Source organism: Poromitra crassiceps (assembly GCF_964638095.1).
Source record: "Poromitra crassiceps genome assembly, chromosome: 15".
In the NCBI taxonomy this organism is placed as follows: Eukaryota; Metazoa; Chordata; class Actinopteri; order Beryciformes; family Melamphaidae; genus Poromitra; species Poromitra crassiceps.
The window spans coordinates 39,427,768-39,452,306 of NC_139634.1; the positions used below are offsets into that span (position 1 = coordinate 39,427,768).

The window sequence follows — 24,539 nt, forward strand, 5'->3', positions numbered from 1 at the left end:
TATCCTCCCTGCTCAGCGGACTAGGAGGGAAGTCTTGTTGAATGAATTCGTTCATCATACAGTAGCCTAGGCTACACTAACCTATGAAAATATACATTTGGGCTAGGAGGAGCAGGAAATCCCTCCGCTCGCCTTTCAATCCGGGAGCAGAGGATTTCACCTGAAAGTACACAGCAGCACGGTAATGTGGCCGTGCTGCTTGGCTCGTGTGAAAGCAATTTCTGTGGCGAGGCGGCTGGCTTTACGGGACTCCTAAACGGAAATTTTTGCGCGATCTGTGTGTGAAAGAGCCTGTGTGTGACACATCATTTGTAGGCTTACAATCTGCAATTTCATAACCTGTAAAAACTGTAAAATGACCTCCTCCTACATGTGGGCCGAAATACCAGCAGCTGTCATATTATACCTTCAAATTATCGACTGACAATTTTTCTATGTAGATTTAAAATATATGAACAAATGGCAATAATCCATTTACCTGAGCTGTGAGATGTGAGGCAGACACTGTAGGAAACTCCACACTTCACTCTTTTCATCTGACCAGCCTCTCAGCTCCACTGCTTTCTTTTCTGATTGGAGTTTCAGCACTTCCAGGAGGAGGGAGGCCTTTCTCTGTGAGAGGTCGATGGACCAGTCTGCAACAGACTGGTAAAGTGGCCTCAGTAATGGAATGACAATTGAACATCCTTGACTCTTGATATGTTGATGTAAATCAAGAAGGAAGTCGTATCTCTCAGTGTGAACATAGAACAATGAGAAGAGTCTATCCACCACATCGTGAAAGCTTGCACTTTTGTAAAGTGCTGCTCTCAGGCATAAATCTAGAAGAAGCTTTTTTTCTTCCTTCTCCAGTGCAGCAGGGTGCTCCTGATCCTGTGAACCTGCACCTGTGCAGGTGTTCCTGAAACTGACAACAGACGTCAACAGGTAAGTTTCAAACACCTTCTACTGCATGAATTAAAGGTCCCATATCAAAGCAGGACTCTGTGATTCTAAAGGAGTTGGATGATCTATCTAAACATGGTGAAAGTATCAAAACGCATGCTAACTAAATCCACACACAATCCATGGAAAGCAACTGTAACTTTGTGGCATCACAAAGCTTCACTCATTATCATTTTTGTAAGAAATAATTGGCAAACAAAGTATTTACTGTATATACATGTATATATATTTTTTTTACAAAGTGAAGAGTTGAATTATGTCCTCTTTGCTGACAAAAAAGATTTTCAAAACAATCTTTTCAGCAAAGGGGACATTTTATTAATTTAATTATTAATTAATTATTTTAATTTACATTGTTATTCGATTGCATTTGGTTATTTTATGTGGAATTAATATTAGATAAAAACATGCTAAAACACATACCTGAGTGTGTTGATATGAGGCACAGACTCTAGGAGGGTCTTCCTCAGAGCTTGGCAGACAGGAGTCTTCCTGTCCCAGTGGAGGCAGAGGTTTACCCCCTGAGTAGTCTCCTGCATGACCTTCACTGCTCTGTCAAACATTTGTCTTTTACCAAACACTGGAAGGTGCAGCTCATTTCCACCTAGGCCAAGAAAGCTGCTGTAGTCCATCTCCTCCTTACTGAGAAGCACGGCTGTCCACAGTTGCCGTTGGAAGGAGTCACACCTGTCATCAGAGGATTTGTTAGAGAGAGTGCCCCTTCATTATTCAGGTGATCAACTATACAGTATGGTCAAGTGTGCCTATGTTGATTTTATGCAAAGCAGTAGTTAGCATGAATCATTTTGTAATCATCAACACCTCGTGTAAATTAATATGAGAGAGGTTATCAGGGATCAGTAACCTAGGGCACGGGTGACACTTGTAGCAGGTGAAGGGTTGACAGCGCACAGTAACAATAAGTGTGCAATCGAGATTTTTTTCTAACGTTGACGTGCCCTGTTAAATTACCTATTTCACAGCCATTTGCAGTTATTTAGGATATTTTCTGATTGCCTCTGACTGGTTTCCTTCCATGGCAGCAGAAAGCAGATGCAAAATGCCAGCGTGGAAGACAGAAGGACCGTGCTGTGTATCTTGTACAGTGCTCTCATTTCATGGTCCTGATTTTTATGGAATAACATTACAGATCTTTTGGATACTTACATTTTTATGTAAGAGTGAATCTTGGTGTGGCACACTGATTGACAAGCACATTTGAAAATGGCACTTCATATGAAAAAGGTTGCTGACCCGTGGGTTAGATGTTAAGATGATCAATTCTCTCATACAGTGTGGACATTTTGTATACTGTATTCTTCAAAATATGATACCATTCAAATAGCTATTTCAGGCAGTGTCAGAGTGTTACTAGAGTAACCTAGTTGTAATGTTGTATTATTGAATTAATTACAATCCATTTACCTGAGCTGTGAGATGTGAGGCAGACACTGTAGGAAACTCCACACTTCACTCTCTTCATCTGACCAGCCTGTCAGCTCCACTGGTTTCTTTTCTGATTGGAGTTTCAGCACTTCCAGGAGGAGGGAGGCCTTCCTCTGTGAGAGGTTGATGGACCAGACTGCAGGAGCTGACTGGTAAACTGACTGTAAGGCTGGAAGGACACTCCTGCCTGTTTGAGTCTCATAATCCTTCACATGGGAGTAAAGGTCCAGTAGGAAATCACATTTCCCATGCCAACATGTAGAGAGTGAAAACACCTTGTCTATCACACTTTGTATGGTGGTCCTCTCATGGAGCGCTGCTTGCAGACACAGATTCATTAGAAATGTTTCCTTCTTTCTCTCCTCTACAAGTAATCCTGTTTGATTCTGAGGAACAGTGAATCTGCAGAGGGTTCAAAACATAAAGGGAGAGCCTCAATAACCAAAAACTGAAATATAAAACATCACTGATATAGAAAACATCACATCACTGAGCTTTTACATGTCAATTTACATCACAATGTACAGTGTAGAGAAAATGTTAATATTAAAATGCACTTTATATCTTTTGGAATCTGAACTGAAAGACAGACTCTTTCATAGGACAATGTTAAATATTACTTCATGTCACCATGTTTTAATCTGCATTTTGATGTTTAAAGGCAGTTACAATACTAAGTGTATACTTTATTCTAGGAAATGTGGAACCCTTTTTTTCCCCTCAGTAAATTGTAATGGATTTATCTGGAGGCCCTGCCTGGGAATAATAATAATAATAATAATAATAAAAAAAAAAGCCTTAATGGGTAAATGAAGGTTTAATATTGTTTTGAATAAAGGTTTAATAGTTTTGAAACAAACAAACAAATAAATAAAATAATAAATACAGACACACACAAGCAGGCAGGCAGGCAGGCAGGCAGGCTCGCACACACACACACATAACTCACACGCACACACACACACACACACACAGTATTTGCTCAGTATTTGAAACTACGCAATATTTGGGAGTGCCATGGCACCCAAACCTTGGATAACAACATTGTCTCGGGGGTGAGTACAGTTTTATTGTGATTGATAACGTGTATATCATGTGCAGCCATTTAGCCGGCCTTGCAGTGGATATAGGGGATCCAGACCCCAGACTCAGAAGGAAGAATGACTGATCAGTATCGAGTTGAGGCTACATACATACATACATACATACACATTATGCAGTGTTTCCCACAGGATTTTGAGTATTTGTGGTGGGGGACCGCAGACCCCCTAGGGGGGTGCGGGGGCATGCCCCCCGCAAAAACTTTTGTAAACATTTTAAAGTAAAATGCATGAATTTGGTGTACTTTGAGAAAGCTTAAGAGCAAAATTAAAAGGCTAGATCTATGAAGAACATGTCATCATTACTGTGCTGTGGGTTTACAATGACAAACTAAATTTCTCCCTATAGGTCAGGGATACTCAACTTGCTTTGCCACTTTCGTGAAATGATAGAAGGCGAGGGGCCAGTTAATAAACAAACAATATACATTTTTCTGTAGCGGATTGTAGGTTTTTGGGGTGTCAGCCGGAGTTTAGGCTGACAGTGTTGTGCACACCAGATAGTTGGTTAGGTTAAGTTAGTTAGGTTAAGTACATACATAAGTGGCTGGGTAGCGAGCAGATGGCGGTATTTGACAATTTAGCAGCTAAATCATAGATTATTGAAAGATATTCCATATTCCAGACTGAAATGCTATAACAGAAGTATTGGCCAGAATGACATGAACATTTATTGGACACTTATTCAGCAGATATCTTGCATGTTGCATTCAGGTGCACTGTAAAAAAAAAAAAAAAAAAAAAAAAAAATCTTTTTGTGGCGGTCCAAATCCTTTTGTGGCGGCCCGCCACAAAATCCTTTATGTATAAGAAACACTGCACATACAGTACATACATACATGTACGTACATACATACATACATACATACATACATACATGTACGTACATACATACATACATACACACACACACACACACACACACACACACATACAGTACATACATACATACATGTACATACACACACACACACACACACACACACACACACACACACACACACATACATAGGAGCGTGTTTGTGTGTGTATTAACCCCATCACCTGAGCTGTGAGATATATGTTCATTGCATTAATCATGCCTAAATATCCATATGCTGTCTAATGAGATCACTTTTAAATGTAGACTGAAATCAGGTGAATAAATTGTATTTACCTGAGCTGTGAGATGTGAGGCAGACACTGTAGGAAACTCCACACTTCACTCTCTTCATCTGACCAGCCTCTCAGCTCCACTGGTTTCTTTTCTGATTGGAGTTTCAGCACTTCCAGGAGGAGAGAGGCCTTTCTCTGTGAGAGGTCGATGCACCAGACTGCAGGAGCTGACTGGTAAACTGACTGTAATGCTGGAAGGACACTCCTGCCGGTTTGAGTCTCATAGTCCTTCACATGGGAGTACAGGTCCAGTAGGAAGTCACACTGAAACTCATCATCTTTCAAAGATGGCAGGTCACTGAGAGGGAATGTGTTGTAACAGCACACTGATGATAACCGCTCTAGTATCTTCTCTCCTGTCTGTTGTTCCCTCTCTGCTGCTTGAGAGAAGAGATTCCCCAAGAACTTTGCTCCTTCTACAGGTTTTATACTTCGGCGACAGACACTAGAACAGTGAGAATGAATGATTATGCCATGATTTTATTTCTGGATTGTACAGAGAACAAACAATATGGAAAGATACTGGGCTCTATCGTTGCATCGGCCTATAAACTGCGTTTAGTGCCAGGCGAAGCGCAGATTAGTGGGTGTGGACCAGCGCACTCGATATTTTGGTGTCAGCGCTACACGCGGCCTTAAGCATTATAACCACGCCTTTTAAGCGTAAAATTATGCACTACCTGCTCATTGGAGAAGTGCAGTAAACGCATAAGCTTCCCTTTTAAGCTCCAATTCCACGGAGCGATCCAGTCCGGTCAGAAAAGCCGACCGAAGCGCTCAGACCTCCCCCCCTCCCTGTTTCATTCCCGTCTGTCTCCTATATAATATTCCATATTATTATGCTTCTCAAACCAATCTGACTGCAGTTTAAATACTGCACGCATGTAAATACGCTACACTATAGCAAGATCAAAGTGAAAAGAATGTTCTAAACGCATCAGCTAGAAAAATATAGCCTATCCCTATGTCATGATGAGATTAGATTGGTGAAAGTTTGTCCAGAATGATATCGTTTTCTCTCCCCTGCTGCACAGGTAGGATGATGCACATAAATATAGCCTACATTATGTAAAGTCATTGCATAAATGTGTTTTTATTGTAAAAGTAAATGTGAAGTAGGGCCAATTTATTGGAGCGGACATCACAGTAGGACATGACAGTAGAACCGTGTTACAGTGTCTCTCAGCTAAATCACGTTAAATCTGCGAGGGATATATATAGCCCCAGGATGACATATATGTTTCAATAGGGTTGTGTTTTGATTTCCATGTTTTCTTGGTCCAGTATTGACATGTTCTACAATTGCATGTTGTGTTAACATTCAACATAATTTATATCTACCTTTCTATCTATTTAGGCTCATTTGGTTGCTATTTATTGTCGAAATGTAATAACCTCAATGCATGCTGGGAGATTTGGTGAACATTTGTTTGGGCAGAATGATATCGTTTTCTTCTCCCCCACTGCACAGGGTCGAGGATGCAACAGCCTCTGAATGACAGGGGCTCAAAACTGTCATGTTATAAAAACTGTCATGTTGTTAAAACTGTCATGTTGTTCTACTATGTACGGTATAACAACTTTTTTTTCATCGGTCTTTGAGCCTGTCTGAGGGCAAGAGAGAGGGAGTGAGAGAGAGAGAGGGGGAGAAAGTGTGAGATCAGCAGAGGAGAAGCTGTGCGTGGAATATCCGCGGCGCACTGAATAAGGCCTGGTTTTCAAAAGCGCAAAGCGCTAAATGAACGCCAGGGGGGAAGATATCGTTAGGCCGGTATTTAAGGCCGAAACGCCCATTCTGGCCTATTCTGGCACTGCGCCACGCCTCTTTGGCGTAAAGCGCATTTCGGGGCATAAAACCATGTTGCTTTCTTCCCAAGGCAGGCGCAAGGCACGTTTTTTTGCTTTTACCGCCAGTTTTTGCGTCTAAGACCTGTACCAAGATAGGGCCCACTGTATCTACAAAATTGGATAAATCAGTAAAGAGACTAATACAAATCTGTATTAAATAAAAAATACAATGCATCAATCAAGAATACATATCCTCAAATGATCTATTGACAATTTTATATGTAGATTTAAAAGATACGAACAAATGACAATAATCCATTTACCTGAGTTGTGAGATGTGAGGCAGGCACTGTAGGAAACTCCACACTGCACTCTCTTCATCTGAACAGCCTCTCAGCTCCACTGGTTTCTTTTCTGATTGGAGTTTTAGCACTTCCAGGAGGAGGGAGGCCTTTCTCTGTGAGAGGTTGATGGACCAGACTGCAGGAGCTGACTGGTAAACTGACTGTAATGCTGGAAGGACACTCCTGCCTGTTTGAGTCTCATAGTCCTTCACATGGGAGTACAGGTCCAGTAGGAAGTCACACTGAAACTCATCATCTTTCAACGATGGTAGGTCACTGAGAGGGAATGTGTTGTAACTGCACACTGATGATAACCGCTCTAGTATCTTCTCTCCTGTCTGTTGTTCCCTCTCTGCTGCTCGACAGAAGAGATTCCCCAAGAACTTGGCTTGTTTGGCACTATTGACCCCATCATCTAAACAACTAGAACAGTGAGAATGATGATTATGGATTAATAGGAAGACACGTCTGTCTTAAACAGGAGGAGAAATCAGTAAAGAGAAAGTAGTAAATGCATTTGTATTAAGTACAAATAGAATGCATCGATAAAGAATAAATGTCCTTATAGCTACTGTCTAGTGAGGTAGATTTTTATATGTAGACTGAAATCATGTGAATGAATTGCAATCCATTTACCTGAGCTGTGAGATGTGAGGCAGACACTGTAGGAAACTCCACACTGCACTCTCTTCATCTGACCAGCCTCTCAGCTCCACTGGTTTATTTTCTGATTGGAGTTTCAGCACTTCCAGGAGGAGGGAGGCCTTTCTCTGTGAGAGTTCGATGGACCAGACTGCAGGAGCTGACTGGTAAACTGACTGTAATGCTGGAAGCACACTCCTGCCTGTTTGAGTCTCATAGTCCTTCACATGGGAATACAGGTCCAGTAGGAAATCACACTGATAGGCATAATCATCATCATCATCAATTTCATTGAGAGGGAATGTGTTGTAACTGCACACTGATGATAACAGCTCCAGTATCTTCTCTCCTGTCTGTTGTTCCCTCTCTGCTGCTTGAGAGAAGAGAGTCCCCAAGAACTTGACTCCTTCTACAGGTTTTATACTTCGGCGATAGAAACTGGAACAGTGAGAATTAATGATTATGCCATGATTTTATTTTTGGATCGTACAGAGAATAAAAAATATGCACATACAGTGTACCGTAAATTCCGGACTATAAGCCGCGGCTTTTTTCCCGTTTTTTGGCCCCTGCGGCTTATATAACGGTGCGTCTTATCTATGGATTTTTTCAGAAAAAAAAAAAAAAAAAAAAAAAAATCTCTCTTTTTTAGCACTCTTTCTAACTATAAATCCACTTCTGTTTTAATTTCCTCTCTTGCCCTCTTTTCACCACACCGCGGACACTGTGTGCACTGTAAAAATAAACAAAGGTGGTGTTGTGTTATGTTGTTTTGTTGAAATGTTACGGTAATACGGTAAATGGGAGCTTCCTCAAACAGCCATCTCTTTCCCGACAATCCCCTCTGTGCGTGACCACTTACATATGGTAATTACGGTAAGCAAACGGCCACAAGCCCATCAACTCCCTCCCCCGACTACCAGGAGAAAATCACAAACTTCGGCGAATTCACACAAAGGAAGATCAAGGAATATTCCATCGAACCGGAGCAGATCATAAATATGGATGAAGTGCCTTTGACGTTCGACCTGCCACTCACTCGGACTGTTAACAAGAAGCGCCCTGGAGGATTCTTTCACCAAAAAAAAGCTTTGCTCGTTCTCGACAGCATGAGAACGAGCAGTAGATGATCATGAGGTGGTTTTTCAGACGTGTCGATATAGCAGTTTATCGCAAAAGTGTAATGGAAACACATTTTTCGCATTTGCACGTCATGTGACCCATATTATCCCTTGGAAAAGGAGCGGAAAATAAGTTTGCTAAGTAAGGTTCGATAGCCGTGTCAAAACCTCCGCAGCAAGTGGAAAACTTTGAAGCAACGCTACCTAGCAGAAAGACGAGTGTTGTGCAAAAGCGTAGCCGGGCAAATTAGATAATGTTTAATGGCAGAAATCGGTCCATGGTGACAGCAGGCTGCCTGTGTGCGCGCATTTGGCACAGCGGCGAGATGAGAGGATGAAAAGCACACACTGGTGCGGTGGTGCTGTCTGAAGTGAATACAGTGACTGTGAGTAGGCTAATACATTGCACACGTTTCAGGTGCAATTATAGAACCAAATCAGCCTTTTCCCCCCTCCATCTCTAAATCGGACCAGTTGTAGGCTATTAGGCTACCTTTTTTCCTCTGCCTGTCGCGCTGACTGCATTCACGCAGCCAGCAACATTTTGCGACTCATTTTCTTTTGAATTGATAATCAGGCTCGTTTATATGCATTGTAACTTCATGTTGGGATTTCCATTGACCATTGGTTGGATTTGAGCATGCAGGGGACGGGATATGGGGCAGATCCCCGTGCGTAATCACTGTGGCAGCTGCTGCAACGGGGAATCACTCAAACGCAACTTCAATGGAAACGCCTACAAGTCGCAATTGTACATTGTCGAAGTTGTAGAAATATCGCAATTCTTTTGCGAAAAACTGTAATGGAAACACAGCTATAGATGAAGAGGAGTTCGTTGGTTTTGAGTGACAATGAAGGAGAGAGGAGAGTGGTTGACGAAGCCACCCTGAACCTGTTCGTTTCCGACACTGAAGATGAGGACTTTGGTGGTTTCAGTACGCAGGAAGAAGAGGAAGACGAGCATTAGTGACTTGACTTCTCTGGTTACAGGTTTGCTGCACATATAGCCTATTGTTGTGTGATTTTGTCTGGGGATTAGTGACCTGACTTTTGTTTTGTTTTGTTGAAATGTTAATAAATGGGAGCTTCCCCAAACAGCCATCGCTTTCCCGACATTCCTCTCTGTGCACGAACCCTTTCATATGGTAATTAAACATCAAAACACCCGCGGCTTATAGTCCGGTGCGGCTTATAGAAGAAAAAAATAGTCAATTTTGGTCCCGCGGCTTATACACCGGTGCGTCTTATAGTCCGGAATTTACGGTATATCTAAAACTGTAGGGAGAAATCACTAAAGAGACTAATTCAAATATGTAAAATATAGTGCATCAATAAATCAATATCTTCAAAATTATCGACTGACAATTTGTATATGTAGATTTAAAATATATGAACAAATGGCAATAATCCATTTACCTGAGCTGTGAGATGTGAGGCAGACACTGTAGGAAACTCCACACTTCACTCTCTTCATCTGACCAGCCTGTCAGCTCCACTGGTTTCTTTTTTGATTGGAGTTTCAGCACTTCCAGGAGGAGGGAGGCCTTTCTCTGTGAGAGGTCGATGGACCAGACTGCAGCAGACTGGTAAAGTGGCCTCAGTAATGGAATGACACTTGTGTATCCTTTACTCTTGATATGTTGATGGAAATCAAGAAGGAAGTTGTATCTCTCAGAGAAGAGTGTATCCACCACATTGTGAAAGCTTTCCCTTTTGTAAAGTGCTGCTCTCAGGCATAAATCTAGAAGAAGCTTTTTTTCTTCCATCTCCAGTGTCGCAGGGCGTTGCTGATCCTGTGAACCTGCACCTGTGCAGGTGTTCCTGAAACTGACAAACAGGCAAGTTTCAAAGACTCTAGTGCAGTGATATTCGATGTGATGCTCTAGAGCCAAATGCGGCTCCTTTATGGGTTGTGGGTCTTTTAAGTCCTACTCAAAATAAATAAAACAATTAAAATTAAAAATAATAATAATAATGAAGGAAGGAAATTAATGAATTAATAATGTTGGCTTAGTATTACACAAAAACACATACCTGAGTGTGTTGATATAAGGCACTGATTCTAGGAGGGTCTCCATCAGAGCTTGGCAGACAGGAGTTCTCCGGTCCCAGTGGAGGCAAAGGTTTACCCTCTCAGTACTCTCCTGCATGACCTTCACTGCTCTGTCAAACATTTGTCTTTTACCAAACACTGGAAGGTGCAACTCATTCCCACCAAGAACAAGAAAGCTGCTGTAGTCCACCTCCCCATCACTGAGAAGCACAGCTGTCCACAGTTGCCGTTGGAAGGAGTCACACCTGTCATCAGAAGATTTGTTGGAGAGAGTGCCCCCCTCATTATTCAGGTGATCAACTATACAGTATCGTCAAATTTTATGCTAAAGCAGTAGTACCATATCATTTTGTAATCGTCATCACCTCTCAGGTGTACCAGCTCAGTGGCCTTGTGGTTTGAGTGTCCGGCCTGAGACTGGGAGGTTGTGAGTTCAATCCCCGGCTGAGTCATACCAAAGACTATAAAAATGGGACCCATTTGCCTCCTTGCTTGGCACTCAGCATCAAAGGGTTGGAATTGGGGGGTTGGATCACCAAATGATTCCCGAGCACGTGCTACCGCTCCTCCAGGGGATGGGTCAAATGCGGAGAACAAATTTTGCACACTCAGGTGTGTGACAATCAGTGGGACTTTACTTTACTAAATGATGTCTTGGACTATTTTCAATAATGTAGACTACTTAACAGCCAATGCCCAGTTCGTCATATCACAGTGCACGCCCCCTTTCTTTGAGGATGTATAACCCATTCATTGTTAGGCTCGCCCCCTTTCTCTGATGCTGTCTCCTCACCCATTCACAGTTTACCACACATGTGGCAATAACCAATCAGCCCAAGGTATTCCTCTCCAGCTGATCCCAATCACCTAATCAGCGTAGTATATCAGGGTCCATGTTTTACTCTGTTTGCTATGTGCTGTGTATGTGCCATGTCATTCTCAGTTGCTGATCATCATCGCTGAAGCAGTTGTTTTCGCCCCACCTCCTCCCCTGACCACCACCATCGGTCATGACTCCTGATTGAAGAATTCCCTATGGGGGATTTCCTATCCTATTCTTCACTGACGACGCCCTCTCATCATCTCAGGAGAGCGTCATCATATCATGGAGTCATACGCCAAAATTAATTTGTTGTATCATTAAAGCTTGTTATACTTTTTATTAGTCTCTCATTATTGAAATGAGTAGACACATGAGACTCTTAAACCAGGGGTGCACACACTTTTTGCCTTGTGAGCTACTTTTAAAATGACCAGCTCAACATGATCTTAAAATAAAAAATAAAATAAAAAGTACTTTACATTACTGCATGGACCCTCCATAGTACAATACATTTCAAGATCTCAGGCTGTTTTATGGTTCTTACCTTAAAACCCCCCCGAACATTACACTCGGACACAAGAAGGGGGAAAACAAGATATATATATTTTTTGTCAGAGTAAAATGTTATTCTCTCCTGATTCTAAATATAACTGAATCGCTTTGTTTGACCAAGCAAATACATTTTTTATAAGCATTTTATAAAATGTCTATGGAAAAATGAATGGCTGACCGGTCACCACCAGGCACGCTGGAACTGTTTTTAAGTAGGGGGTGCTGCAAGGAAGGGACTGTCATTTTTTGGATGTTTAGATGTTTTTTAGCCATGTTTAGAGAATATCTCATTTTAAATTAACATATTATTATTAGACTGAAATCATGTGAATAAATTTAAATTAATTTACCTGAGCTGTGAGATGTGAGGCAGACACTGTAGGAAACTCCACACTTCACTCTCTTCATCTGACCAGCCTGTCAGTTCCACTGGTTTCTTTTCTGATTGGAGTTTCAGCACTTCCAGGAGGAGGGAGGCCTTTCTCTCTGAGAGGTTGATGGACCAGATTGCAACAACTGACTGGTAAACTGACTGTAATGCTGGAAGGACACTCCTGCCTTCTAAGAACTCATAGTCCTTTACATCGGAGCACAGGTCCAGTAGGAAATCACACTGATACTCCTTTTTCTCAACATACATGTCATCAATATCCATGCCTTTGAGTGGGAATGTGTTGTAACTGCACACTGATGATAGCCGCTCCAGTATCTTCTCTCCTGTCTGTTGTTCCCTCTCTGCTGCTCGACAGAAGAGACTCCCCAAGAAATTGGCTTGTTCTGAGCGTTTGTACCGATAATCAAAACTGGAACAGTGAGAATGAATGATTATGCCATGATTTGATTTCTGCATCATATAGAGAACAAAACAATATTGTGTATCTCTTAAACGGTAAGGAAATCAGTAAAGAGACATAAAAGAAAAACATCTGTATTAAGTCAAAAATGTTGCCTGGTAAACATCCAGATCACATGAACTCACATTCTGTTTAGTTCTGTGGATCAGTGTGGCCTCCAGCCCCGCCCCCAGCGATTTCCAGAAAGTGTACTGGCAAATCAGGGACCCGCCTCATATTTGCCAATGTAACCGGCCAATCAGGAACACCACTAGCAAAACAATATGGTGGCTCCCGAAGCAACGAGCAGTAATGTTAATGTAAACAGCCATAAGTGCAGTTATTGCAGAAATAGACTCAATACAATTAAATTAAACAAGAACAAGAAGAGTATGCACCAGGACTTTCTCAGCAGAAAATATGTGTTTGCCGTTCTTCTGAGTTTATTTGGTGATGTTGAGTTGTCTGTCAAGGCAAGTACTCCCACCCACTGGAATTGAAGTGGGCGGGCTGGAGACCAGAGTGATCAGCAGAATGTGAGTTAACGTGATCACTATGGTTTTACCAGACTACAAATACAATGCATCAATCAAGAATCAATGTGATCACTATGTGATCACTATGGTTTTACCAGACTACAATGCATCAATCAAGAATCTATGTGATCACTATGTGATCACTATGGTTTTACCAGACTACAAATACAATGCATCAATCAAGAATCTATGTGATCACTATGGTTTTACCAGACTACAAATACAATGCATCAATGAAGAATCTATGTGATCACTATGGTTTTACCAGACTACAAATACAATGCATCAATCAAGAATCCATGTGATCTATGGTTTTACCAGACTACAAATACAATGCATCAATCAAGAATCCATGTGATCTATGGTTTTACCAGACTACAAATACAATGCATCAATCAAGAATCAATGTGATCACTATGTGATCACTATGGTTTTACCAGACTACAAATACAATGCATCAATCAAGAATCAATGTGATCACTATGTGATCACTATGGTTTTACCAGACTACAAATACAATGCATCAATCAAGAATCCATGTGATCTATGGTTTTACCAGACTACAAATACAATGCATCAATCAAGAATCCATGTGATCTATGGTTTTACCAGACTACAAATACAATGCATCAATCAAGAATCAATGTGATCACTATGTGATATGGTTTTACCAGACTACAAATACAATGCATCAATCAAGAATCAATGTGATCACTATGTGATCACTATGGTTTTACCAGACTACAAATACAATGCATCAATCAAGAATCAATGTGATCACTATGGTTTTACCAGACTACAAATACAATGCATCAATCAAGAATCAATGTGATCACTATAGCCCTTTTCCCACATGCGCTTTGTACCGCAAAATGACCGGAATGTGGTCTAATGCCTGCATGTGAGAAAGGCGCCATGCCGGTATAAGCGCGACCCCGTCGTCCCCGACATTTCACCACTTTCGACCTAGTCAGAAGACCGGTATGCTCTTAAGGGGACGCAAGTGGAAACGGTTCCAGTCATTTTCCGCGACAGCTGTCCTTCAATCATGGGCGAGAAGTAGCCTACACACGTTGCTTAATGTTCCAGCGGGCATAATCTAATCATTCGCGCACATTAAAGCAAACTGGCGAAATTATCTTGTGATAGCCTAATAAGAGCAGTAGCCTATGTCAGCTTGCTGATTTCCGAAGGCAACCCCGGACACATCAAACGAAGCCAGTCTGCTTTCTCTACATACATACAAGCGTAGAGCAGCTTGCAAGCCTTTCTCGCTGTGTCTGTCTGTGGCTGCTGCTCTCGAGCAGAGAGGGGAGGGGGAAATCGGCTGTGTTGATTATGCTGGCGGCTTGACGCTGCTCTTAAGTCAAACGAGTGTGATTTATTGTGTGACAACTGACAAGCGAACTTATTTCGAGTTTTGCCGACCCCCCAAATAAGCTCCCCCCTCCCCCCGCCCCCACAACATACAGGCAAATTCGCTGATAGATTCCCACATGCGCGAGCCAAAGTGTGAAGGGAAATGTCCGATATTGACTTACAGGTAATTTTCCGGTACGCATGTGGGAAAACGGCTTAAGGTTTTACCAGACTACAAATACAATGCATCAATCAAGAATCAATGTGATCACTATGGTTTTACCAGACTACAAATACAATGCATCAATCAAGAATCGATGTCCTTAGACGGTTTCAATTCGACAACATATAAACATTCTAAACTGCCCCCAGCTTACTTCCTGTTGGGTTTGCTAGTACAATAGAGTACTGCAGGAATGAGTCCAGAAATAGCACTTCTGGTTCGTACGTGTAAAAGGCAATGGGATGTTTGTATGGGGATTTCCCTTAAATGCATTTTGAAGCGTAACTTTTTTTTTTTTTTTACTTTTTTAAATGTGATTTTCAGAAAACGCTTTGAAATTCATAAAAGTGTTCCTCATTTGTGAAGATGATCTTGCTGAACACAAACTTCACTGTTTCACAAACTTTTGTTAACAACAGATCTTATTTCATGCATTTAACCAAAATCCCCATACAAAAATCCCATTGAATTTTCCCCTTACGAACCAGCATGGCAGCGATTTCTGGGTAAGACTACAAAAATATGACAAATGGCCTGCATTTATATAGTACTTTTATCCAAAGTGCTTTACAATCAGTAGGTACATTCACACAACAATGGCGGCAATCTACCACACAGGGTGAAGCCACAACGGGACAAATTTGGGGTTCAGTATCTTGCCCAACGACACTGCAAAATGCAGACTGGGGGAGCCGGGGATCGAACCACCGACCTCTTTCATCCCAAGCGATTGGTGGATGACACGCTCTACCTCCTAAGCTACAGTCACTCCTAAAATACTTCATCCCTGCGGTACGCTAACTGACAGGACACAAGCTAGGGTCCAAACTGTTGCCTATAGCAACACAATTCCATGAAAACTGTCTAAACTGTCTAGTGAATTTTTAAGTAGATTGAAATCATGTGAACAAATTACAATCCATTTACCTGAGCTGTGAGATGTGAGGCAGACACTGTAGGAAACTCCACACTTCACTCTCTTCATCTGACCAGCCTCTCAGCTCCACTGGTTTCTTTTCTGATTGGAGTTTCAGCACTTCCAGGAGGAGGGAGGCCTTTCTCTGTGAGAGGTCGATGGACCAGTCTGCAACAGACTGGTAAAGTGGCCCCAGTAATGGAATGAGTCTTGTGTATCCTTGACTCTTGATATGTTGATGTAAATCAAGAAGGAAGTTGTATCTCTCAGTGTGAACAGAGAACAATGAGAAGAGTCTATCCACCACATTGTGAAAGCTTTCACTTTTGTAAAGTGCTGCTCTCAGGCATACATCTAGAAGAAGCTTTTTTTCTTCCTTCTTCAGTGTTCCAGGGTGTTCCTGATCCTGTGAACCTGCACCTGTGCAGGTGTTCCTGAAACTGACAACAGACGTCAACAGGTACGTTTCAAACACTTTCTACTGCATGAATTAGAGGTCCCATATCAAAGCAGAATTCTGATTCTAAAGGAGTTGGATGGTCTATCTAAACATGGTGGACGTATCAAAACGCATGCTAACTAAATCCACACAATCCATATTAGGAAAGCGAGCCGCTTGGACTACTGTAACTTTGTGGCCTCACAAAGGTTCACTCATCATTTTTGTACAAAATAATTGGCAAACAATTTCTTTTTTTAAGTGAAGAGTTGAATTATGTCCTCTTTGGTGACAATACAAAAAAAATCAAACCAATTTTTTCAGCAAATCGGACATAATTCAATTTGAATTGACATTGTTATTCCTTTGTATTTGATTATCTTATGTGGAATTAATATGAAACAAAAACATGCTAAAGCATGTAGCCTACCTGAGTGTGTTAATATGAAGCACAGACTCCATGAGGGTCTCCTTCAGAGCTTGGCAGACAGGAGTCTTCCTGTCCCAGTGGAGGCAGAGGTTTACCCCCTGAGTAGTCTCCTGCATGACCTTCACTGCTCTGTCAAACAGTTGTCTTTTACCAACCACTGGAAGGTGCAGCTCATTTCCACCCAGGCCAAGAAAGCTGCTGTAGTCCATCTTCTCCTCACTGAGACACACAGCTGTCCACAGTTGCTGTTGCAAGGAGTCACACCTGTGATCAGAGGATTTTAGAGAGAGTCCCCCCCTCATTATTCAGGTGATCAACTATAGGCCTACAGTATCGTCAAATCTGCCTATGTTGATTTTATGCTAAAGCAGTAGTACCATATATCATTTTGTAATCGTCAACACCTTGTGTAAATGAGTCTGAGAGAGGTTATCAGGGGTCAGCAACCTAGGGCACAGGTGCCACCTGTACGTGAAGGGTTGACAGCGCACAGTAGCAATAAGTGCACAATCAAGATTTTTTTCGTGCCCTGTTGAATTATTTCACAGTCATTTGCAGTTATTTAGGATATTTACGGTAGTGACCCACTCTACTCCTCTGATTGCCTCTGACTGGTTTCCTTCCATGGCAGCAGAAAGCAGATGCAAAATGCCCAGTGCTCTCATTTCAATGTCCTGATTTTGGATGGAATAACATTACAGATCTTTTGGAGAATTAAAATAAATATGAGAGTGAATCTTAGTGTGGCACACTGAATGACAAGCAATTTTGAAAATGGCACTTCATATCAAAAAGGTTGCCGACCCCTGGGTTAGATGTTAAGATGATCAATTCTCTCATACAGTGTGGCAATTTTGTATATTGTGTCCTTCAAAATATGAGACCATTCAAATAGCTATTTCAGGCAGTGTCAGAGTGTTACTAGAGTAACCTAGTTGTAATGTTGTAGCCTAAGCTATACTGTGAAGCTCAAAATACATGCTCATCCATACCATGAGACGTTCTTGAGGCAGCCAGATATTAGTCTCAATCCTTGTCCTGGTATCATTACGTCCTCAAGGTCCAGCGTTACTTCTCTCTCCTTAGACTGACTGATTACATAGGCCACAGCACACCAATGGTAAGGATCAAGACTCTCTCCACTCAAATCAAGACGATAGTCCAGTTTGTCCAGAAGGTAGAGGCAGGCTTCAGTCGACTGAGACTCATACAGGCATTGGCATAAGAACAGTATATTGATATCAAGCGCACTGTCCTCTGTGCCTCTGTGGTCTTGGTTAAGTAGGTAAGGGACAAATGTGTCTACCACTTCTTTAAAGAGCCACTTCGATGTTTCCTGGACCTGCTCAGCTGGAATCAGACAATCCAACATGTTTAGATTCTTCTCATTCAACAATCCACACAGGAAAGGGACCAAATGTTTCATGTGTTTCATCCCCTCAGTCAGGCACTGTTGTACAACACCTCGGATCTTTTCTGGATTCTTCAAGAGCCACAGGCCTGCGAAAAACTCCTGTATTGTGTAGTGGAGAAACGCAGATGAGGTTTCAAACTCAGTAGTACTGACGCGAACTTCAAGTGTCTTCAGAAAGCCAAAATGAACACAGCTGTCTTCCAACTTCACAGATTTTGCTTGAGTTGCAACAAAAGCAATCTTAGCCAAAGACAGTATTGCCTCATGCTGGTTCCTGATATATTGATTAAGATCTTTATTTTTTGTTTTGTCATCGTTTATTTGAATGCAATGACGCAGGATGTGCATATATGTTTCAGTTACCGTGCATGGTTGTTGAGAATCTTTTGAGGTATTACAAGAAAGGCAGGCAACCACCATCAGAGCATACATCGGGACATGACAAAGAGTGAACAACTCCAAGTTGCTCAAAACACTGCTCAGGTGCTCAGCGCTCAGCATTTGAGTTAAGTATTCTTTGATGGACTCTTCGCTGAAGCCTTTCACCTCCACTCTGAGAAAAGCCCAGTCTAACAGGAAGTCCTCTGACTCAACCTCTGGTCTGCATGTCACCACAATCTTTGCATGAGGTAGAAGGTCCTTCTTTACAAGTTTCTCCACCACTGGCGAAGACGAGAGATCTGTGACTCCATCAAAAATGATCAGAACATTTTCAGAGTTCTTCTCTATGTCCTGTAAGACCTCTTCTTTGCCTTCTTTACCTTCATCTGGTTTACTGAACACACTGAAAAGGAGGTCCTCCAAACTCATGGCACTTGTGATGTGGGACGTTTCTCTCATATCAAAATAAAACATGTAGTCTAGTTCCTTGTTGTCTCTTTCTGCCCACAGTTTCAGCATTTGATGGGTGACTGTCGTCTTCCCAATGCCAGGCTTGCCAACCAAGAGGATGTTTTTCTCATCTGTTTTCAGCAGGTCACTGGGGGAAATTCCTTTTTCGTCCTCAGGGATGTATGTCTTTAGCTTTTTAGAACGCATTTTCTTGCTTTTTTTGCTCTTGGCGCTTTTTATTTTAGATGGAGCAATCGGTCCTTGTGTGTCTAATACAAGCGGAGTGTATTTAGGCTTCATATTGTTTGACAGGACTTTCTTGCTTTGGATCCATGAGTCATCTGATATCTTGTGTGCTTTTGACTTCAACTTTGCCTGGTATCTGTGGCATGGTTTGGGGCCTAAAAGGAAAGTAATAATAAATAAATGAACTGTGAATTGACTGATGAGCCCTTGCACGGTATTGCTAAATTAATCATGGGTTAATAATCCCACACTGATAAATAAATATTTAAAATGCACAATATGTAATCATCACATCAGTGTTCAATAATAAAATATTACACGCAACCAATCACTAATCTTTGAAATACCTAGGTAGGTCACATCCATCTCTGTGTCCTCCCTGAAAGAAAAGCAGCTGATCCAGTAGTCCAGGTCAAACTTGCTGCTCGGAGTAGAGGTTAAACCTGTTTTTTCAGGTAGACGGGGTGGCCTCTCTAAGGTCCTCTTCCTCGTCACATCAATAATCTTTAGAAACTCATAGCAGGCTTCTTCCCCTTTGTTTGTGACCCAGTCCAGTATCAGTCTGGTTTGGTCCCAGTCATCTTTCTCTGTTTTTATTTTACTGACCTCTGCCTCATTGAAAACTCGTTTCTGATAAAGGTTCTCCACAATAACTGAGAGGTTCTGTAATCCTCCCACCAGGTGGACTCTGGCACTCCTGATGTATTCTAAGGCCGACTGACTTGCACAAGCCATGTTCCCTTACTTTCCAACATGTACACAGGCCCAATTCAATGATCTAGATAAGAGAGAGAGAGAGAGAGAGAGAGAGAGAGAGAGAGAGAGAGAGAGAGAGAGAGAGAGAGAGAGAGAGAGAATTTACTGTAGGTAATATCTTTCAAACAATGTCTGCTGATATTCAGTTCAGTTCAGGTTTATAGCCCCTTATCACAAGCATGTCTCAATGGGCTATACATAGCATCATCAGTCATATACATCATATATACACACAACATAGGTTACATACATCATACATACTACACATTTTACTAGATTACATTATGTTACTACACAAACACATGTGTTTGGACTGTGGGAGGAAACCCACACAAACATGGGGAGAACATGCAAACTCAACACAGAAAGGACCGGGGTGGAGATTCGAACCCATTGTATTTTTTGTTTTCATTTTATTTACCTATTAGTTTATTTGTCAGGGACAATGCAAGACAACATTGTAACAGGTTACAATGTGCCACTCTACAATTGCCATTCGCTGATCCCCTTGTGGCAATTCTATTTTTGTGACAGATGGGAAAAGTACAGTTGGGGCGAGGTTATTCAAACATTTAAAAATCAATTTGATAAAGGAGAACTTAACAAAGCTGTAAAAACTGAGCATCTTGTACTTTTTCAAGATTATACAGTGGTGCCGTTTCATTAGTTTTCGATCCATTATTTTCAGTGCTTGTTTGTACAGTGATGTGACAGTTGACTGTGAAGTTACACAGTAGGATAAATGGGAAAATATCATGGCATGCAAACAGTTGAGCTGCCTTGAGGGGAATGTAGTGTCTTATCATTCTAAAGCAGTTCAAATGTATCTTTACTGTTTTGCATATCTTTTTCACGCGTTTGTCAAATTTAAGTAGGTATTTACTGTTGTCTACTATGCAATTATGAAATCTTCAGTTTCACAATTGGAAAAGGCTTTTGCAATACAGTCTGAAGATACACAGAGTAGCTACTCTTTGATGGAAAACATCTCACAGAAAATAAATTGAATGCTTGAACGTCTTCATATTCATTGCGAGGGATTAAAATGCAGCCTATAAGTGACTATTTCAAACCTTCTACTCTACCATACCAAAATATATTTGTATGATACAGAAATGAACATGTTATTTATTTAAAAAATTGTAAATAAAATATTTAAAAAAAGAAAAGAAATGACCATGTTATTCTGATGTGACAACCAACCAATAAGCCTAATGACTTGACTATATAGATCATTATGATTTCCATATATGGTAATGATTCAATAGGCCACAATGCTGCATGCTGTCCAGGTTTCTTGGCAAACTATGAACACGTTTTTGACATTATGCAGCTGGAAACAAATAATTAGCCTACCAAATCAGCCAATTCACAAAACCAAACTATTTACTCAGTCTGATGTCAGACTAGACTCTGATACGATTGGCCTAGGCCTACTTGCACAACCAATCATTTTTAGGCTAAATAAACAATGTAGGCTATGTGCTGTAGACATGCAGGCACTTGTTACAGCTCAGCCCAGCCCAGGGAGGGCATGATGGAAATCCCTTCACAGCCACTTCTAAAAACTGTCTCACACAAATAAAAATGCCGGAAATAAATCTGAAGCTTATTTCCTGGTAATTATGTCCAGATCATTCCCAGTTGGGCATCGTAATTTAGCTAGGCAGACTATTTGTAAACTTCAAACTAATTGGTGACATGGATGAACCTGTTTAATACCGTACCACAATATATCCTTAAATAAGTTGTCTGGTTAGTAACCAGACACCGTAAGACATCAAATACACGGCTTCAATTGAATAGAGACAAGTGGCTTGTGTATCAAAAATAAACTCTTTATAAATTACGAGCTCATAGAGATAATAGCCGTTTCACACATCATATAATTATGTTCAAGTTGACACCATCGACATAAATAAGAGGTTGACAGCTATTTATTTAGCTCAGTGGTTGACACACGTAGCGTTATATTCTTCCTAATCAACACTTACCTCGGGGACGGGAGTGCGCCGTAAAGGCAGGCATACTATGTCCGTCTCATTAATGTAGCCCACGATTTAATGGATACGTTTTTGTTCCTCTAGGCCCGGTGAGCTAAAGTTTTAACAAATCCTTCCATTAACTTTAGAAACATGTGAGACAAAATGTCAACCAGTTATCGGTCTCTTTTACTTTCAATTTCGCCGGATACTTTTTACCTTCCCTCCAAACTAAGTTCCACTGATAATCCACTAGATGTCACCATTAGATCAAAAATCAGAGCAAGTGAAAGATGCAAGTCTCAGAAGAGAACAGATTAAAGACAGTGCTCCAGTCCTGTCATCAAAGCAGAACTGATCAGCTGCTTGAGTAAAACCTTATAGTCTGTCCAATCTCTACAAACCAGTAATCCAACATTTATATTCTGGGGATTCAGTGTTTTTTTGCAGCAGAATCAGAGAGGAATGCTGCTTAACTTTCTTGAAAACAGACGAGATATAAAAATAAAAGTGTTGATTTATTTAAAAAAAAATATGTGAATTTATCACAAACAATGAACATTATGTGAAGTGGTATGCAGGTACAGGTGGAAACACAGGTAGTCAAACCGCAAAGACCAGAACTTTATTTTTACCTCTGCTGAGCAGGATCAAACTTCTGAACAGAGACTTTTGGACAAGGAGGAACTGGTTAGATTTTGGTGTTGATCTGGGATTTCCATTAGACGTGTTTGTGTGTGTGTGCTTGTGTGCCATAACAGTTGATTCCAAATCAGTTGATTCCAAATCCTAATATAGCAGATGTTTGCAGGTCAAGAAGTCAGTTTAGCTTAACATGTACAGTCAGAATGATGTGTTTGGGTGTAACAGGATGCTGGAGAATGTTGTGATCACATGACATTGGTCAGACTCAGACATCTTGGAGGCCTCATGTGTTACTCCTCCTGGTCCAGTCAAGAAATCATTTAAAAGCTGCTCCATAAACACAGATCTCCATCTGAGGTTTTCCTCGGGATGGACATGTTGATCCAGAGAGACATCATTTAGATGCTATAGTTGAATGAAAAACCAACTACTTTCAAGGCCATCCATTTGTTAAAGAAAAATGTTAGCGTTAATTTCCAAAGACGATGAGAGCCCTGATGTTGATACACATCCAGTCTGAGGTGATGCTCTCACCAGTGTGTTGAGCTGCAGGACAGTTTCTGTACTGTCTGCGACGGATCTTTCTCCAAAGCCAAGCCTCAGCAGGAGAGGACAGGGCCGACTGAGATGATGCCTTCACTACGGCAACCCATTGAGGACATGTATTCATACATTTTATTTTTCCTGCGATAACAAGATACCTCTCTTTGTTTTCTAAAGATACTGAATTATTAATGTAATTATCCTCAGATAACACATTTTGTTTTACCAAGATCTTGAATGAGATAATGTTGGAACTAGCTTCCTAAAGAAAGCATATTATTCAAAAGCCAAACATTACAGTTGGCCCGGCCTGATGATGTTCAGGACCTTCAGTCAATATGGCATCAGGTCAGTGTGATGAACCAGAGAAATTAATTCATTATCTCTGGAAAAACAGAATGTTATCTGGAGATGACATAAATAAATACTGTAACTTATCTCTCTTCCTCACAGAAAAATGTCATAACGTCACTGTCGGGAGGGCAACCTTGTATCTCCAAAAAAGCTATTTTTCACAAGGAAGAAAAAACATTCACATGGTAACATAGTGTAATAGTAATAACATTAATATAACATCTTTAGCTGGTCCAAACAACCTGAAACTTTCACAGGTTATTTTGGGGTACCCACTACATCCATTTATGAAATAAAAAGAAAATTTAATTTGGAGATATAAGGTTTCCGCCCGACAGCAGCGATAAGTAAAATGTATGAATTGTGGGCCCTATTCTCCCACAGGCCTTCGGCGCTAAAACGGGCCTTAAACGCAAAAAAACGTGCCTTGCGCCTGTTTTGGGACGATATCAATATGGCTTTACGCTGCCAAATGCGCTTTAGGCCGAATGGGCGTGGCGCAGTCCCAGAATGGGCCAAAGTGGGCGTGTCGGCCTTAAATCTCGGCGTACTCCTATCTTCGCACCTGCCGTAAATTTAGCGCTTTGCGCCTTTGAAAACCAGGCCTATTCAGTGCGCCAGTGCTCTTCTGCTGCCTCTCCCCTGTCACCCTTCTCTGTCTCTCTCTGAAACCAGGCCTATTCAGTGCGCCAGTGCTCTTCTGCCGCTTCTCTGTCACCCTTCTCTCTCTCTCTCTGACTCCCTCGCTCAGACAGACACAACACATAGCAGCACCCAGCTTCCCATAGGAAATAGCAGTTGTAAGTTTACTGCCTGTGAATGTCCCTGTCCCAGCATGCAATTGGGTCCTCCATTTCGCTACTAAATAGCAACCAAATGAGCCGAAATAGATATAAAAGGTAGATCTAAAATAATGTGTAATGGTAAGACAACCTGCAATTGTACAACATTTCAATATTGGACCAAATAAAACATCGAAATGAAAACACCACCCTATGTGAAACATATATGTCCTCTTGAGCCTATATATACCCTGTGTGGATTTAACGTGATTTAGATAAGT

At 41.3% G+C, this 24,539-nt stretch overlaps 1 protein-coding gene across 1 annotated transcript in view; it reads right to left on the reverse strand.

Annotated features, from left to right (window-relative positions):
* LOC310790223 (nucleotide-binding oligomerization domain-containing protein 1-like) overlaps positions 1–19,931 on the reverse strand; it is a gene marked incomplete at both ends in the record, with an annotated part of 28,714 nt that extends 8,783 nt beyond the window's left edge. The window contains 7 exons of the mRNA XM_083651896.1: positions 792–907; positions 1,369–1,632; positions 2,371–2,504; positions 4,692–4,944; positions 16,706–16,924; positions 17,698–19,351; positions 19,544–19,931. Of these exons, the coding sequence (XP_083508022.1) occupies positions 792–907; positions 1,369–1,632; positions 2,371–2,504; positions 4,692–4,944; positions 16,706–16,924; positions 17,698–19,351; positions 19,544–19,931 (3,028 nt within the window). The remainder of the gene's footprint in view (positions 1–791; positions 908–1,368; positions 1,633–2,370; positions 2,505–4,691; positions 4,945–16,705; positions 16,925–17,697; positions 19,352–19,543) is intronic.
* Positions 19,932–24,539: the final 4,608 nt, after the last annotated feature.